Raw genomic sequence first — 12,153 nt, forward strand, 5'->3', positions numbered from 1 at the left:
CAGAGGTCCAACACCTGGGTTCCCAGGGGCTCTGAAAGCCCTGCATTTACCTGTGGGAAATCCCCATGTCCAAACATGGAGGCAAGGTGAGCTGCCTTCTCCTTAATATTCTTTTTGTGAAATTCCCTGTTGGCCAAGTTCTGAGCCCTTTTCTGTAGCCAAGGCGAGAAAGAAAAAAGAAAAAAGAGACAGTGACAGAGATGGTGAGGGTTCCTTCTGGGAGAGAGGTGGAGAGGCAGCCAGTTAGGCTTGCTGTGCTCAGTACACACGGCAGGCAGGATGAGAGATGGGGAAGAGCAGTCAGAGGAGGAACCCACCCTGGGCAGGAGGAGCGGGGGGAAAGGAAGGCATCCCAGACACAGGCAGGACAGAGGCAGGGCAAAGACACAGGCAGGGCAGAAGCAGGGCAAAGACATGGGCAGGGCATAGGCAGGGCAAAGACACGGGCAGGGCAGAAGCAGGGCATAGACACGGGCAGGGCAGAGGCAGGGCAAAGACACGGGCAGGGCAGAGGCAGGGCAAAGAGCGAGGCTTTCACCTGGAGAACCTTTTCCTCCACTTGCTGCAGCCGCCGCAGCACCCCAGAGAGGGCCAGTGCTCCCGGGCAGGTGGGAGGCAGGCTGGTGAGGTTTTCTGGCCCACCCAGCTGCAGGTCAGACTTGGCTCGGGCTCTCCAGGGCCTGGCTGGACACTCACCACCAGCAGACACTTGCTTTATCTCTCGGAGCACGTGTCCTGTCACAACCATGGAGGGGAACTGGGGGAGATGGAAAATCAAGCTTCCTTCCCGAGGAAGGCCCTCTCATGGACCCTTCCCAACACTCACTGAAGGCATCCCCACCAGGATAAGGGGCAAGGGCATGCCATGTGCCACCTTGAGTGAGAGTCCAAACTAACCTTGAGTGTTGACTTCTCACCACCTGCATCAGAACCACCTGACTTATAGCCTCCTTAACTATACCATCTGAGATGTTATCGACAACACTCCAGACCCCCCGAGTCAGAACCTGTACTGTCCTGGTTCTCAAAGTCTGAGCTCAACCCCCAGAGAGTCAGGTTTAATTGGTTTGGGGGTGGGTACCAGAGATTGACATTTTTAAATAAAGCTCTCTAGATGATTTTTATACACAGGGACATAAAATCACTGCACTATATCCACACAGACCTCCTTTGACGTCCGCCACCCTCACCCCGGAAGCAACACAAAATTCCTATTGCTGTCTAGTAGTTTTGAGTGCTGTGTCAATAATAGTGATTCTAATTCCAAACCCAGAGATGTTAACTGGAAAAAAGCCTCAGGCCATGGCTCCTGGCTATCTCCCTGCCCACTGGGCAAGTCCTTGGGGGACCTGGGGAGGTCTTCACCACATCCCAGTCTTACCCCTTCGTTGGCATGTGGCCACCTGAGCCCATTCTATCATCTGCCACTTTTTCCCATCGATTTAGAAATCAGTCTCCTCAAGAGATCTGCAAATAAGCTGAGTATCCCAGGGGCACTACATAAAATACCCCTTGTGGAGTGGCCTGTTTTTTCCTAAATAAATGAAGCACTGAGAGCGCGGTAGCTGGTCAGCTGATATCGCCGACTGGCATGTATTTAAGATGGTGCATCCTTGGTTATCCTTACCTATAAGGGTGGTAACCTCAAGTTGTATCTGCCTTCCCAGAGAATCTACACTCAGCCCTACGCTGGGTGCAGAGAGAGCCATGGACCCCACCCCTCTGGATCAAAGTCCCCTCTGGCTTCAACCAAGACAGCATCCACTGGAAGGAGCCCTACCTGCCTTTTCAGAGGTGGTGATGGGCTGGGTGTGGGCTCCTCCGGCTTGGGACCGCGAGAGTTAACAGGAGGGTCAGAGGAAGAGCGCAGTATAGGCTTACCTATCCCTGAGACACGGTGCTCCTGGGAGAAGGAAGGTGAGTCCGAAAAAAAGCAGCCACAGGAAATAGGAAGGAAAAGGCGAGTCAGACTGAGACACTTGGAGGGAGGAGAGGAGAAGAGGCAGGGAGACAGAGTTTGCAGATGCTGAGCAAGCCCAGGGCTGAGCGCCGGCGAGCTGTGCCCAGCTGGAAACACGAACCCCAGCTCTCTGTCCCTGTTAATAGCTAGTCCCATGGTCCCCTTCCCTAGACAATGTGTGTATCCCCAGGAGGCGGTGCTTTTGGCTTGGACCAGGGCACTGAGCAGGCACTGCCAGAGCCCATGACAGGCCAGGGTGGCTGGTCCCAAAGTCCCTCCTGCCCATTAGACGACAGGGATGCTACAGTCCTTCTGAAGGAAGAGAGCCCTTATCAACACCTGGGGACCGCAAGGGGTCAAGCCTCCAGAAGGGCCAGCTGAGAAAACAATTCAGACAGTTATAAATCTCAGAAAACTCCTTATAATAAAACCTGGCTTCGTGGGGAAGTTCAGTATTTTCAGAAGGGACATGATCTACATCAAGACTAGAAAGATGTTTATGATTGCCTCTGAACCAAATTAACCAAGAGTTAGTCCTTCTCCTGAGATGGGCTAATTCTGTCATGTGACGGACATTCTGCAAAGAAAAACTGAACCCCTTGTCCCAAGCTTTTGTAATGTGGCAGTGGTGTCCCCAAGAAATTCAGGGGAGCAAATGAAACCATACAAGCACACACTCCAAGTCGGAGTCTGACAGAAGAGAGCCAGGTCTGCAGCCTGACCCACAGCATCTCACCGTCCTCAGCCTTACACAGACCCTGGTCAGACCAACAGCCCTGCCAGCCTGACCCAAGGGAACAAGGAGAAAGGAGCACCAGGGTACACTCAGGAGGTTGGTCTCCATTCCTGTAGGCCCACATGGAGCTAAGACCTGTGATTCCGTTTTTTCCCTGGTTTGGACAGGGTTTTCACCATGGACTTAGACCCTCAAACAGTCAGCATCTCTAAAGCTTCCTCCAGCTGCACTGTCTCAAAGATGACAGCAAACCCAGCCATGGTTGCAAAGCAAAACAAAATCAGGGAAAGGGTTTCATCTCCAACGCAGAACAGGCATCAGCAAACTACAGTCCTTGGGCCAAATCCAGCCTGCTGCCTGTGTTTGTAAATAAAGTTTTATTGGCACACCGCCACATGTATTTTTTCACATACTGTTCATGGCTGCCTTCACAGTGACTCAACTCTGCCATTACAGCAGAGCTGAGTCATTGCAAGAGAGATCACGTTGACCCTAAAGTCTAAAATACTTGCTATCCAGGCCCTTTTAGGAAAGTCTGACTCCAGATCAAGAAGAAGCTCAAGTCTCCTTTTGAGCCAGGACTGGCTGGCATACCTGAAATCCAGCACTTGCCTGACATTTGCTGGCTTCTCAGTAGATTCTGGTCACCAGGAAGGCAAGGTCAGTGGATGTTTGACAGGACTCACCTGCCTCAGGATTGAAGGGTTCCGTGAGCTCTCCTCGAACTTGGCCAGCAGCTGACTTGCCATGGACTTGACTTTGTTCTGATTTCCACCTTCCTTAATGCCCTCTTGATTGGCGCCCAAGCTGTGGCTGGAAAAAGCTGAAGGCTGCAAAGGCCAAATCAGAGCATTGGTTGTTGGATCCGGAACCCAGGCATCATGGGGTAGGTCTGGGGGCTCACAACAGGGATGGTTTCCTGAAGAAGGACACCCTCTATGGCCTGAGAAAGTGAGGCAGACAGAGCAGGCAATGCCCAATGGAGACGATGCTCAAAGGTGGGACATGGTTCCCTAAAGGTGGGCACAGCCAGGCCTGGGAGCCAGACAGTTTTTGAATTCTGAGTTCTCTAATGTTTCCTCATTTGTAAAATGGGAGCAGTAACCCACCCTCATATAACTGTTGCAAAAATAAAATAATGAAATGATGAACAGAACAGTTTGCAAACCCATCATGTTCACCTCTGACAGGAGGTGAAGAGTAGTGGGGATGAAGGAAGCAAGAGGGGGTGTCAGTGGGGCAAGGCACGGGCGCTGAGTGTCCCTTCTCCTCTGCACCCCACACCCAGTGGCAACCAGTCCTGCCCTGCTGTTTCTTTTTTAAAAATAGTTTAATTTTGAAATGATTTTAGACTGACAGAAAAGTTACAAAGACAGCACAATAGCTCCTGCATAGCACAGATGCAGCTGCACTTTACATTAACATACGGAATAATCATGACACTGTTATCAAACCCAAGAAATTCCCACTGGCATGATACCGGTAACAGAACTATGGACTTGATTCAGATTGCACCAGTTTCCCACGGATGTCCTTTTAGGTTCCAGGATGCAATCCAGGATCCCACACTGCATTTAATCATCATGCCTTCTCCACCTCCTCCCATCTGTAACACTTTCTCCATCTTTCTCTGTCTTTCACGACCTTGACAGTTGTGAAGGACACAGGTCAGTTATTTTGTACAAAGTCTCTCCATCTGGGTAGGACTGATGGTTGCTCATGATTAGACCAGAGTTAGGGATTTTGAAGAAGGATGTCACAGAGGTGAGGAGTCCTTCTCATTGCTTTGTTTTGGGATACATGATATCAACATGACTTGAAATGGCAACCCACTCCAGTGTTCTTGCCTGGAGAATCCCAGGGACAGGGGAGCCTGGTGGGCTGCCGTCTATGGGGTCGCACAGAGTCGGACACGACTGAAGTGACTTAGCAGTTAGCAGTGTTACTGTTTAGAGGCTGACCTTGACTGCTTGGTTATGCTGCTTTACAAAATGGAATTCCATGTAAGATTTTCTTAGCTCATCTGCTAAAAATAAAACATAGAAACTGATTGCTGTCCAATAAATGTCTGTTCCCTGGTACCATAGATCTGCTCCCATCAGCCTCAGAAATACGAATGGCATTGTCATGTCAAGAGGGCAGTCAGTTTTCCCAAGGAAACAATGCATCTCCCTTACAGGAACAGATGTTCTCAAAACAAAGATATGTTCACTTAGAAGAAATTCATGAAAAGAGATAAGCGATAGTCAATTGTGTTTTTTTTTTTTTTAAGATTCCCTAAGTGTAGCAGCCCCATGGGAAACCTGGTATGCACAGCCACTCTGAAGAGCTGGACAAACACAAATCAAAGAGTCACTCCCCACTTCAAAGCGGGAACTGCAACTCTGCATAGCAATCCAGTCTTGAGTGTGAATAGGGCAAGTTTACTAGGCTGGTCACTGTTTGTACAGCCCAAAGTAGGCCAGGACAGTGGGTCATGCAGACCGGCCCTTTGCAGACATTCACGTGCTCATGAATCACTTCAAAACCAGATTTGGATTCAGTGGGTCTGGGCGGGGGGGGGGGGGCGGGGCTGAGAGTCTGTATTTTTAACCAGCTTCCAGGTGATACTGGTGCCCTGGTTCTTGGCTCACACTTCGAGTAGTAAGAATTCAGAGGAAATTATTGCTTGGTTAAATCTCACTTAAGCAAACAGCTGGCCAAGAAAATAGAGCCATTTCAGAAGAGGCAGGTGCGACCAGATTTCTTCCCACACTGACTCCTGTGCTGCCAGCGACAGAAACAGTACAAACACCCCCTCAAATAAGGCACAGATGAAAGGCCTGAGAAGACTCCCCCCCGGGGACAAAGTGTATCCAAGGGAAGCTTCTTGGGAGGAGGCGGGAGCAAATCACAGGCGCTTAGAGCTGAGGCATTCTTCCTGGAACTAGAGAATGGGATATTTCTCAGCCGTCTTCCTATTCACTGGCTTCCCAAGGGCAACAGCTCTCAATCATATAAGTAACAGAAGTTTTTTCCTAAGTTCTATAAATCAAGTATGAATGTATCCTACAAATTATCCTTTGTGCCTTTTAGTCATTGTTTTGGTATCAGCCAGTAGGCTAGCTAAAGCTGGTATTCTTACAATTCAGAGACAGCAACTAGCCTGCTTTTGTGGGATTAGAATGGCTTTTTGGAATGAGGTGTGGGGCTTCCCTGATAGCTCGGTTGGTAAAAAATCTGCCTGCAATGCAGGAGACCCTGGTTCAATTCCTAGGTCGGAAAGATCTGCTGAAGAAGGGATAGGCTACCCACTCCAGTATTCTTGGGCTTCACTTGTGGTTCAGCTGGTAAAGATCCACCTGCAATGCGGTAGACTTGACTTCGATCCCTGGGTTGCGAAGATCCCCTGGAGAAGGGAAAGGCTACCCACTCCAGTATTCTGGCCTGGAGAATTTCATGGACTGTATAGTCCATGGGGTCGCAAAGAGTTGGACATGACTGAATGACTTTCACTTTCTTTCACTTGGAATGAAGTATATATCTCAGGTCTCTTTAAAGAGCTGCCTGGGGAAGCAAGAACCGGTAAACTTTTTCTTCTGATCAATTTTTCAGTAGCAGGAGAGAGAACATGCTCGGCTTTGACAAGTGAAAGTGAAGTCGCTCAGTCGTGTCCAGCTCTTTGCGACCTAGTGGACGGTAGCCTACCAGGCTCCTCAGTCCATGGAATTTTCCAGGCAAGAGTACTGGAGTGGGTTGCCATTTCCTTCTCCAGGGGATCTTCCCAACCCAGAGATTGAACCCGAGTCTTCTGCACTACAGGCAGATGCTTTACCGTCTGACAAAGCAAAGGCTACTTTGGCTTTGACAAAGCAGCCTGTAACTTTCTTCTTTCACCAGAAGGTGGCACTTGTGGGTCCTGGGACATTCGCCTTAAAGACTAATGGTACAGAAAACACAAAAAGTAGAAATGAGGGCTGGGAGAATAGTGGGACTGCTGGTGCCTCTTTCCTACTTACTATTAAAAGTGATTATATCTTGATTAACCTAGGTGCCAGAGACCACGATTGGTATGGTGTGTGCATTCATACATGCTTACACATCCTCTTATTTAATATTTAAGATTAAATTAAACCAAGGAAATGGCAACCCACTCCAGTCTTCTTGCCTGGAGAATCCTGTGGACAGAGGATCCTGGTGGGCTGCCGTCTATGGGGTCGCACAGAGTTGGGCACGACTGAAGCAACTTAGCATGCATGCATGCAATCTTGACTCTGGCACGTAGAGAATCTTGTCATCTGCAGACTGAGAATCTTACTTCTTTTCCAACCTGGACTCCTTTTATCTCTTTTTCTTCTCTGATCGCCATGGCTAGGACTTCTAAAACTATGCTGAATAGTCATGGGGAGAGTGGGCACCTTTGCCTTATCTCCTGATTTTAGAGGAAATGTTTTCAGTTTTCTACCACTGAGAAGAACGTTTGCTCTGGGTTTGTTGTATATGGCCTTTATTATGTTAGGTATGTTCCTCCTATGCCTACCATTTAATCTTTGAAAATTCTGCAAAATATCCTACATTTCAAATGCATCATCTGTGTTTTACAGACATGAGCCACTCCCTGGGAGAGTGACATAGCTAGTGACCAGACCTGACTGTTTGCCCATCGAGCTAAGCTTGGAACCCAGCGGTTCATGAGAGGAAAGAAAGAAGGGCAGGGCGACTGCCTCGGTCAGGCGCTGGGCTGTGGCCACTGGCTGTCCGGAAACAGGCCTCTGTGTGAACCGACAGTGAGCACACGAACCTCGTCCAGGTTGTTGAAGCCCTTCCGCCTCCGCTTGTTCATGTCATTCTCTTCGGTTCGACTGTCCACCTGTGATGGCCAAGAAAGCGTGGTGAGCTCAGGGCTGGTCAAGGGCTGCAGTGCCAGCACTGGGGATGCAACCCTGCCCGCAACAGCTGCCAGCCCAGGAACTGGGGGATGACATTATCCTGCACCATGACAAATGCTCTCAGCTCTGTTCAGGCACAGCGGAGGGAGCCTCCCTCCGTCTCAGGAGCCAGGGGTTCTGTCCGAAGAGAGTGGGAATACAGATCCCCAAAGCATGCCGAAACATCCCAAAGCACAAAGAATCCCTGTGACATGGGCCGGGATTGTCTTCTTGTCAGTGACCTTGGACTCAGAGCCATCACAGCCAGGCCTGCTGATGCTGCCCTGAGGATATCACCTCCTGTGAAGAGGTGCCACTGGCTCCCCTCACAGGCACAGATTCTCAGGACTCAGATCAGCTGTCTAGGAATTTGATGGCAAATTACTTCTGCCATTCAGTCCCACTGCAGCTACTGGTAAATGATACTGTGTTAACTTCAAAGCAGCATCAGATATGGCATGAAAACTATGGTGACTGTATAGCTCAGTTTTCCCAGGACATTTTGATGTACTGTTTTTCCCCCCAAGCATAATCAGGAATAATGCCCACATTTTTTTAAAGATTTTTTTTTTTTTGGTTATGGACCATTTAAAAAGTATTTATTGAATTCGTTACAATATTGCTTCTGTTCTATGTTTTGGTGTTTTAGCTGAGAGGCATATGGGATCTTGGCTCCCCAAGCAGGGATCAAACCTGGCCCCTCGCACTAGAAGTCAAAGTCTTAACCACTGACCACTAGGGAAGTCCCTCATTCTCAAAAGTACCCTGGTTTAGACAACAGATTGCATGGCTGTCCTATTGATAACCCCTTACAGTCAACCCTCTGCTTCCCAGATCTGGACATTTAAATCCAGAGACCCCCTTCTACCTCAGCCCATTGCATGATGCCTGCAAGGGCCACTCAAGGGCATACCTGTGGTCTGGCTTTTCTACTTAAGGGAAGCAGTGGGACTGCACAAGTTGAGCTGATGCTACAAGCTGGGATGGGGCTGCAGGGTGGATTTAGTGCCTCCCCCTACCCCCAACCCTCTCCTTGACACTGGGGTTAGACCTCCAGCTGGGGCCTTCCCCATATGGCCAGCTCACTGAGGACCATGGAGCCATCCCCACTGACAAGGCCTCCCTCCCCATGGGAGACTCCGACCCCCTCAGCGGGTCTCTCGCATGACAAAGTGTGAAGAGTGTGTTACCCATGGACTGTAGCCCGCCAGGCTCCTCTGTCCATGGGATTTCCCAGGCAAGAATACTGGAGTGGGTTGCCATTTCTTTCTCTAGGGGATCTTCCTGACCCACAGGTCAAACCCTTGTCCCTTACATCTCCTGCATTGGCAGGTGGATTCTTTATCGTCTGAGCCAGAGAAGGCCAGGTTAAATCCCAGCCTCTGTTCACACTGGATGCAGCTGAAACGGCTGGCCTCTCTCCCCCTCAAACCCAGGCTGCAGCCCAATCCCCACCACACATCCTCACCTTGCCCCATCCCAGAGGACCCTTTCCCTCCCGGATGTTATAAATCAACAGGAATGATCAGAGCCCTCAGCACACAGTCTAGTCTGTACCCACTTGCTCTCACAGGCAAGCACCTGCTCACCCTGCTCATACACTCCCCACCACCTCTGCCCCTCCTCCTATTTACCAGCAACTTAAAAAATTTGTAAAACAAGATCAACCGCAGTTTAGTCACTGATATTTGTTCAAGAATGTGACCCTTCCCTTGCTCAAGCTGCACAAAACAACAGATCAAAGGGCCTCACCTTCCCTTCAACATTTCCCTCAGCTTCTAACAAATCATTTTTCTGTGAATGGAAATAATTTCAACCCAAATGTTTGGGCAAACACCAAGAGAAACAGATGATCTTATTTATAGCGTCGGGTTCCAGAGGCCTAGGCTGTTTAGGCGCCCGGCTCCAGAGCCTGTGAGTGCTGCACTGGCCCCGAGACAAGCCTGTGAAAGTACAGGGTGTCCTCCCCACAAGAACACTTCAGGCATCATAGAGTTTTTCTGGTTTCCACCTTTAATGAGGACTCGCTCTTTCCTTCAAAGAGCAACATATCTTACTCTCTGGGTGTGATTGGTCCAACAATCAGAGCCTGCATGGATCCATACTCAGTACATTAGTGGCAAGTACACAAAAAACATTCCTGGGGGGAGTGTACCCAGCAGCAGGACCTAAGAAGATCCCCGAATCTTTCGGGGGGAGAGAGGAAGCGGGTGGGGGCAACCTCAGTTTCTCTGATTCAGCCTGACCCACAGGACAATAAAATGCAGTCTATATAGAAAGGTTAGCCACACACAGACCCAAAGGGTCTCTGCTCTTCCATATGGATTTATCGTGAAAGCACTTATGCTCAACCAAGAGCCAAGTTAAAACACAAAGCTTGAGAAAATACCAACCTGGAATTTTATCTAATTTTTCTTATCTGTACATCTCTATCAAGGAGCCAAAAAAATGCCTCCATATCCCCCTCCTTGAACTCTATTACACCATAGAGAACTGGGGTACAAGGAGGAAGAAGGTGGTTATTGTGCCAAGAGGCAGCACGAGATTCAACAAATAATTTGCTTCTGCTTCCTTTTCCCATAAATTTCTTCTGTCCTGTCACCCTAAGACACTTTCTTATCATGATTTCCCAATGATTTGAAGGAGTCTATATATCAGAAGACATTTACTAAACTACTTGGTGATCTCCATTTAAAAAAACAGACATATATCTACCAAGCTCATCATTTATTTGATCAGCATAAATATTTTTGTTCCCATACTATCTGACTTAAGTTGATTTTAGCCCCAAACAAACAAACTTTATATTTAGCTAGCCGATGAGCCCTAACCCTGGAGAAATTCAGACCAAGGTCATAGGAAGACAGACTGGCCATTGTAGGCAGTGGCCTGACTGAGAGTACAGTGGCCACCATGATATTTAGAAAGATGGCCAGTGATACTGGCAAGAGAGCTCCTCCCTCTGTGGCAGAGCAGCAAGGAGCCATGGGTTCAAGTTCTGACCTGAATTCCTTTCCAGCTAAGTGAGCTTAGGAAAATCACCCAACTTTTTTGACTTTAGTTTCCTCATCTCTAGGATCCTATACTGTCTCTGTCATAAATAAGCTATTGTAAGGATGAATACAATTGTGTGTATAAGACAATTCTTCTATGTAGCACTGGATAAGGGTTAGACGTCTGAAGTTAGGTCAGTGTTACTCATGGAATTAGAAAATCTGAATTCTAGTCTGGTTTTGACATTTACCCACCTATATGGCATCACAATATAATCGCCCTAAGACCAAGTTTCCCCATCTCTAAAATTGGGATAAGAATATATCCCTTGACTTCCTCAAAGCTAACAAGAGCAAATGAGCTATCTACAGCTCTGCTGTGCGCACGTACGACGCTGGATCCGTCACGGCTGCAGTACACACGCCAGTGGTCAACCCAGCTAGTTCTACCCTTTTCAGAAAATGAGCATCTTTGTTTAGTCAGTACTCCTAAAGGACAGGTTGGGGACCATCATGTACAGAACCCTTTCTATGTGCCAGAGAAGGAGATCAGATCTGCAGCTCACATTGGTTCAACACTGTCTTGACAGCAATGCAATGTTTGTTATTATGTCACATTTTCCACCCAAGCAAAGAAACTTAGAGAGGTTCAAACATGTGCTGAATCACCAGCAGACCAAAACATGTAGTTGTCGGCCTGGTTTAAAGTGCGTCTTCATTCTACAAGTCAGTGCAGAATGGCAGGCTATGGTAACACAGAGGACAGGAGTGGTTACTGTCCACAGACAGCTGCAGACCACTGGTGCCCAGGGTGGTGTGGGGGTGTGCACGCTGCTCAAGGCCTACACTGGCCACGCAGGCAGCGTCAGGACTCAGGGCTCTTGCCTCCCTAAGCTGTCTTCAAGTCTGAACTGAGAAGTGTGAAGAACCTAGTGGGAGTTTTGGCTGCTGGGTGGGTGGTTCTGTGAGCACAGCTGGAGAAGGGGAGTGAAAGGAACGTAGGAAGTTGCACTGGAGGTCAGCTCCTTCTGGCAGGGACCTTGGCCCTCTTGTTCCTTGCTGTGCCCCAGCAATGAGAACCTGGCATAAAGTGGGGACTTAGTAAATCTTGGTTGAATGAATGGGCGGATGGGGGAGGGACTTTCTTACATAATGGTCCCTGAATCTTTGGAAAGTGTCTGTGGAGGAGGGTCAAGGAGAAGGGTTAGAAGGGCCCCTCCCACCCCCGGCTCAGACCAGACCCTGATCTGAGTCATGCTTTGTGAACCCCACTCTAGCAGGGACCAGCAGTAGAGGAGGACCTGGGTCAGAATCAGCCAGCAGACCAGGATAAATCCTGGGGCCACTGACCTGGCTTCTAGGATGGGATTTCCAGGGACAAATGACAAGTTCTGTGTTGCTTTGTCCCTCAAGGAATGGGCTCAGAATGGGAAAACCAAAGACCAAACACTTTGACTATGTCTGTTGTATGTATTGCGATTGAAGAGGCCGTAAATCCAGGCATTACCTATGTGCGGTCAGATGAGAAAAGCATAGACAGGTAGTGTGTGCGTGTGT

The 12,153-nt window shown here is 48.8% G+C and overlaps 1 protein-coding gene across 23 annotated transcripts in view; it reads right to left on the bottom strand.

Moving 5' to 3' along the window:
* The window catches only part of MICAL2 (microtubule associated monooxygenase, calponin and LIM domain containing 2), a 240,883-nt gene that overhangs the window by 105,452 nt on the left and 123,278 nt on the right, over positions 1–12,153 (bottom strand). For 14 of the 23 annotated variants that reach the window (XM_060399889.1, XM_042233046.2, XM_042233047.2 and 11 more), the window contains exons 16-17: positions 7,477–7,545; positions 3,383–3,526 (exon numbers count right to left, since the gene is read on the bottom strand). In XM_060399889.1, the coding sequence (XP_060255872.1) occupies positions 3,383–3,526; positions 7,477–7,545 (213 nt within the window). Of the gene's footprint in view, positions 1–50; positions 153–538; positions 758–1,780; positions 1,904–3,382; positions 3,527–7,476; positions 7,546–12,153 lie in introns of all 23 variants that reach the window. The other 9 variants (XM_042233044.2, XM_060399894.1, XM_060399890.1 and 6 more) reach the window with 1 other exon arrangement.

Source organism: Ovis aries, chromosome 15, assembly GCF_016772045.2.
Source record: "Ovis aries strain OAR_USU_Benz2616 breed Rambouillet chromosome 15, ARS-UI_Ramb_v3.0, whole genome shotgun sequence".
NCBI lineage: Eukaryota > Metazoa > Chordata > Mammalia > Artiodactyla > Bovidae > Ovis > Ovis aries.